At 40.1% G+C, this 6,000-nt stretch overlaps 1 protein-coding gene across 1 annotated transcript in view; it reads right to left on the bottom strand.

Moving 5' to 3' along the window:
- Positions 1-790: 790 nt before the first annotated feature.
- Positions 791-6,000, bottom strand: part of FKBP9 (FKBP prolyl isomerase 9) — a 125,307-nt gene continuing 120,097 nt past the window's right edge. Inside the window, exon 10 of the mRNA XM_030204458.1 lies at positions 791-3,025. Within this exon, the coding sequence (XP_030060318.1) occupies positions 2,843-3,025 (183 nt within the window). The 3' untranslated portion in view covers positions 791-2,842. The remainder of the gene's footprint in view (positions 3,026-6,000) is intronic.

Raw genomic sequence — 6,000 nt, 5'->3', positions numbered from 1 at the left:
CCCCATGGGTTCTCCTGCTTGGAGCATAATACATTTAGAAGTGATAATGGTCTGTATGTTTGTGCAGCGCTGCGTATGCCTTGTAGCGCTATAGAAATGCTAAATAGTAGTAGTAGTAGTAGTGTGCAGGTGAAATATAGGAATAACTGCAAAAAAAAAAACCTTTTCAAGTGGTAAGTAGCCTTGAAATTTTCTTTTGCCTCTCTTTAGACAATTAGATACTTAAACTATAGCTAGAAATCAAAGCTCAATGCTAAATTGGTGGTGATTCACTGCTGCTGACTGGGGACCTATGATCCCATTTTTTGAGACAGAAGTAGGAACTGCAGCGTAGCACTTCCAACTTTAACAAAGAGCTATTTTTGAAACAGCATATAATAGTACTTTTTTTTAAAGGGCAAAATATACTTACCTCAGCATGTGCTAATATCCTTAATGTGTTGTTTACTACAAGCCCTACCGCATGAAATAGGCTTTGTGGTAAATAGCATGCATTAATAAGTGCCGTTAATAAATTACCCCCTCAAATTTGACTACCTAGCATCTCTATTACATAAGAATAAATGTAGAAGAAATACATTGCTATCCTGTGTTTACAAGGACCATGAACAGCAGAAAGCACAGAGGTTTACCACCCATACCTGACAACAAAGTTTAGCTTGGTCATGTCTACTTTGTTAGCAGATAAAATGAATGCAGTCCTCCCCGTTAACACTTAAAAATTCGCAAGACCCCAGCAGATGATGAAACCAAAATAGAAGACTTCCATCCTACTCCCCTCCCCCATGCTTATTTAAATCATGCAAGCAGCAGTCAGCACCAACCCCAGGATTTTGTATTGGTTTCCACGCTGGAGGAAGGGGCAAGGCCTCGAATATTCACTGACTCACAGGCACCATGCTGCCTGCCATAGGAGCCACCTTTTCAAAATTATTGGGGGTGCTAAGCCCAATGGAAATAACCCCTGCCTGGACACACAGAAGGAATGTTCTCAATATTGGGGGTGCTCAGGCACCCACAAAGCCAACTCCTATGCTAACTGCCATTACTAGAGCTGGGTTATGGCAGAGGTCCAAAGGATGGCACAGCAGCCCTGTTTCTTTGACACCATTTTGGGGTCTGGATTGGAACTGCACTAATAGGTCCTATAGTGCCAGTTCTGGCTTACGTGTCACCCTTCTGCTATGCATACACTGCTGTCAGGGAGGAGCAAAAGAGAAGATTTAAACATTAAAGAATGCTTTGTGCATAGGAGATGTTTCATTTCTCGGTCTTCACCTGTGTGTAGCTGAAAAAGGTGGGTAAGCAAGTACAGCATCCTAACCTGACTTTGTTTTAATTTTTGTTAATGGATGCTGATTAATCAAAAGCCATGGAGAGGAAGTATGTAAGCAAAGAACAGGAAGTGACATAAAAAGTCACTGTGCAATACAAGATAAATAAAAACTTACTATCCTATCTAAATTTCCCAAACCTAGGTATTGTTTGGTGGGGGGGAAGGAGAAAAAAGAAACAGCTCCTGAACTGTGCCTATGCATTCCTATATGCTCTCCTCTTAAAGATGTTATTTTGTGACTATTTAATGGAGTAAAAAAATTGGGGGTTGGGGTGGAGAAAGATCACTAGCCCGATGATCCTAGAAATACCCTCACTGACTCCCATTCAGTGTCTAGTTCTCAAGGTAATAAAATCAGCAAATCTGGGTCCAAACCCTTTATGACAGCAAATACATAAGTAGTGCTCACACAATCTCCCTCAGTATCCCACAAAGAAAGTACAAGTCAGAGTTGTTTGTCAATATTTTATCAAAAGATTGTCTGGAGCTGCAACTGACAGACCTGTGGTTGGTTTGTTTTACAAAAAAAGTTAAAATGACAAGACAAAAAAAAAAACATTTTGATGGCGTGCAACTTAATAGCATGAAGGTCAAACCAGGTTGTCCACTTGTGCTACAAAAAAATGAACAGACATTTGTCACTCAAGCAGCCCAAATCACCATCTTTATCCATTAAAAAAGGAGAAAGATTCTCAATTTGTTTTAATGCCATAGGGCCCACCAGGGGTACAGAGGTCTTTAAAACAGATTCCTAGATGGAGCATGAAATCTTGAATCTAGGAATGCAATCGGACCATTATCCTACATTACAAAAACATAACAAACTACTTCCTTCCTCATTCTTGTAACAAAAGAGAACAAACAAGTTGAAACTGATACCTTTTCATCAAAGTTAATACATCTATAACTAGCTGTCAAGAACTACATTCCAGAAGCGTAGCCAGGTTTTGATGTCGGGGAGCAGACAGGGCTGATTCACATCGGCGCCATTTTATTCAAAATCCATTTGGGGGAGCACCTGCCCCCCATGCACCCCACTTAGCTATGCATCTGCTATATTCTCTTCATTACTTCAAGAAAAGGGATCGTTTATACCTTATGTTTTTGACCTTTATTTTTGTGAAGCCAAATGGAAGTAATACAGCAAGCCACACTTAGTGCATTCCTTATTAGTAAGCCAAAGAATCCCAACTAAGTTTGCCAAATTTGGGATCTAATGCATTTTCTGACAGCCTCTCCCCATCCAGTTCAGGCTTCACTAATTTTCAACAGTCTAAAAAACAAAAGTATAATCCCACCAAAACATTTTCTTTGCTTCTAAATCCCACATAAAGGCACTTGGTATTGATTATTAAAAATAAAATGTAACCAGTGTTCTTTCTTTTCACCCATCATATTAGCTCTGACCTTTGCTAATCAACCGTTCATAAAAATCCAGCCAATGTCACACCATGTGCATGCAGCCAGACGTTTTCACAAACATGCTAGCAGCTTGTCCTCTGTATTCTACAGTTCATCATGAGTCTTGTTGGGCTCCTGGTCTTTCAGTTTGAACTCCTCTGCTGTAATTTTCCCATCATTGTTGCGGTCCTGATTTTTGAACATATTTTCAATTATCTTTGCAGCGTCAAAGCCAGGTGCTAATTTCCCTTTGCCAGCATCAACCTGGGTGTGAATGTAATCTGAGAACTGTAAAATAAACAAAAGAAAATATACACATATCACACTTCTCCACAAGACACACGAGTTTTACAGGTCACTGATAAATATTTAATTTCTTTTGCAAATTATCAGTGACCTGTAAATACAACTCTTTTGGCTGCCAATATTCAAAGCACGATATAGATAGTTCTGGCCCAAAACAGCTCTAACTGCTCTGGCACTATCCATATAGGCTTGGAACAAAATAATCCACTCCGATATTCAGCCTGCAGTGGTAAGTGACATGTGAGCTGCTCACAGCTGTGGGCTGAAGTGAATAGCCGGGTTCTAGCAGTCATCTGGAAGTAAACCAGGTGCTATTAACTTTAGCACATAATGTTAAGGCAGCCTATTTGCTGTCCTAACTTTATGTGGTTAGTTAGCCAATTAGCGGACTAAAAATCCACTGCTAATCCATTACGTAAACACTCTACCCCCAGCCCACCCCTAACCTAACTGGTTAGGGGAGGGGAGGGCAACAACCCAGTCAAGTTTTCAGGATTTCCCCAATGAATATGTTGGGATCAATGAATATGCATGCGATCTTCTTGAATACAATGGAGGCAGTACATGCAAATAGATCTCATACATATTCATTGGGGAAATCCTGAAAACCAGAATGTGTTGCGACCCTCAAGGACTAAGGTTACCCACCCCTGGGTTAGGGGATAGCCAGTTAGCAGCAATTTTCAGTGTCATTAACTGGTTAAGTGCCGCTGAATATCATCAGCTAGGTCACTCAGCAGGGCCTCTCCTGCCAGATTCAACCCTTTTGAATATCAGACGGTATCTGTACAGTGATGATATTCTTGCATTATATCAGTGCTTTTCAATCTAGTCCTTGGGGTATATTCAGCCACTCGGGTTTTCAGGATATCCACAATGAATATGCATACCGAAAGTGAAAAAATCACATAAATAGCCACCGTTATCTATCATCGCATTTCCTCATCATTTTAAGGCAACAGTTATTTGAAATTTTCAGGCAGCAATAGTATAAAGTTTGCAATGGCACAATCTCCAATAAGATTTCGATCCATAAACACAGTGCTCACAATGGCAAAGAATGAAACCACTTATCTTATTGGTCCATCAAAGCAAACATCTTCTCTTTGTAGCGCCATAGAAAAGCAGCCAATGATGATAGATGGCTCTTTTCTATGGCGCTATAAAGAGATGATGCTTGCTTTGATGCACTGTGTTTATGGATTGAAATCTTATTGGAGCAGGGACTGTCTCTCTTTGTTAAATTGTACAGCACTGCGTAACCCTAGTAGCGCTCTAGAAATGTTAAGTAGTAGATTGTGCCATTGCAAACTTGATACTATTGCTGCCTGAAAATTTCAAATAACTGTTGCCTTAAAATGTTGAGGAAGTGCGATGATAGGTAACAGTGGCTATTTATGTGATTTTTCACTTTGTCACAACAGTTTTCTAAGCGCCTTCACAAAATGTTTTTATATTTTTTACTGTTTACCTGAGAAGTTGAGTTTTGTAACCAATATGTATATGGGAGATTTCGCTAGAATGGGGGGTGGGGGAACAGGAATGCAAATCTGTCTCATGCATATTCGTTAGGAATATCCTGAAAACCTGACTGGCTGGTGGTCCCACAGGACAGGTTTGAGAACCATTGGCCTACAGCATAGGTTATTGATTCTCAATCCAGTCCTTAGAAAACATCCACCATATAACACAAGGGTTCCCAACCCAGTCCTTGGGACACACCTAGCCAGTCAGGTTTCAGGAGACCCACAATGAATTTACATGAGAGAGATTTACATAGAATGGAGGTAGTGCATGCAAATTTATCTCATGCATATTCCTTGTATATATCCTGAAAACCTCACTGGCTAGGTGTGTCCCAAGAACTGGGTTGAGAACCCCTGATATAGAGGTTGAATATCACCACTACACAAGACATCTCCAGATTCTATAAACAGTATCCAAATTTAGGCTCGCAGTTAAGCGACTGAATTAATTGGCTTAATTGGTGATAACTATCAATAATTGGTGTTAACAAGCACTAACAGATCCACACGAAACTGATCTACGCCCTATTCTATAAACTCATCAAATTTTTATAGTGTGCAACTCCAAAGGTTGCGGAGCCAGGGGAGGTCAGTGGTGTGCCCAGCATTTAGGCAGTTTTATAGAATACTTGTATTTATGTGCTTAAATGCCAGTAGTTAAATGCCCCTATATAAGAAAAAAAAATTCCAGGATTACTCAATACTCAAAAAAAAAAAAAAACTTTATAAACCTTTTTATATCAAAAAATACAAAAACAGTTTCATTCAAAAACGTGTGCAGTAAGTTCACACCCCCCAAAACAGGTCTAGTTGAACATTTCCACCACTTCTTCTTGTAATGTCAAAAATCTTTAATTATCCAATCTCAACCAACAAATTCTTTCATTAATCTTCCAGGGTCCCAACATGGACCATGTTTCGCTGCTCACTTTGTCAATGAACCCATACCACAAGAGTCCAACTTTCACAGTATAGACTCCTCACACCATAATTTCACAAACATAGGCGAGCTCACGTTTTTAGCGTGCCCACAATTTTACAACGCACTAAAAACGTGGGCGCGCCTTAGTAAAAGGGGGCCATTATGAGTGAAGTGATGTGCTAGCCATGTTAGTCCACTTTTCAAGGTAATAAATAGAAATAAAACAAAAACATAAAAAAGAAAATAGGATGATAACCTTTTTTTCTCCGAGGACAAGCAGGCTGCTTGTTTTCACAAGTGGGGTCAACGTCCGCGTCGGCTCAGGAAACGGAAAATTTTCTTTTGGTGCGTGAATAGTGCGCACCGCGCATGCACAGACGACTTCCCGCCCGTCACGTGAGCGTGGCTCTTCAGTTTTCTTTTCTCCATGTTGAGTTGCGGTAGTTTTTTTTTTCTGTGCTCCTCTCAGGCCCAAGAAAGAGTCTTCAACGAGTTTTCACTTTTTTCTT

The sequence above is a fragment of the Microcaecilia unicolor genome, chromosome 1 (genome assembly GCF_901765095.1).
Source record: "Microcaecilia unicolor chromosome 1, aMicUni1.1, whole genome shotgun sequence".
Classification (NCBI taxonomy): domain Eukaryota; kingdom Metazoa; phylum Chordata; class Amphibia; order Gymnophiona; family Siphonopidae; genus Microcaecilia; species Microcaecilia unicolor.
Note: the sequence above shows the minus strand (reverse complement) of the source record. Positions and strands in the feature narration are given on the sequence as shown.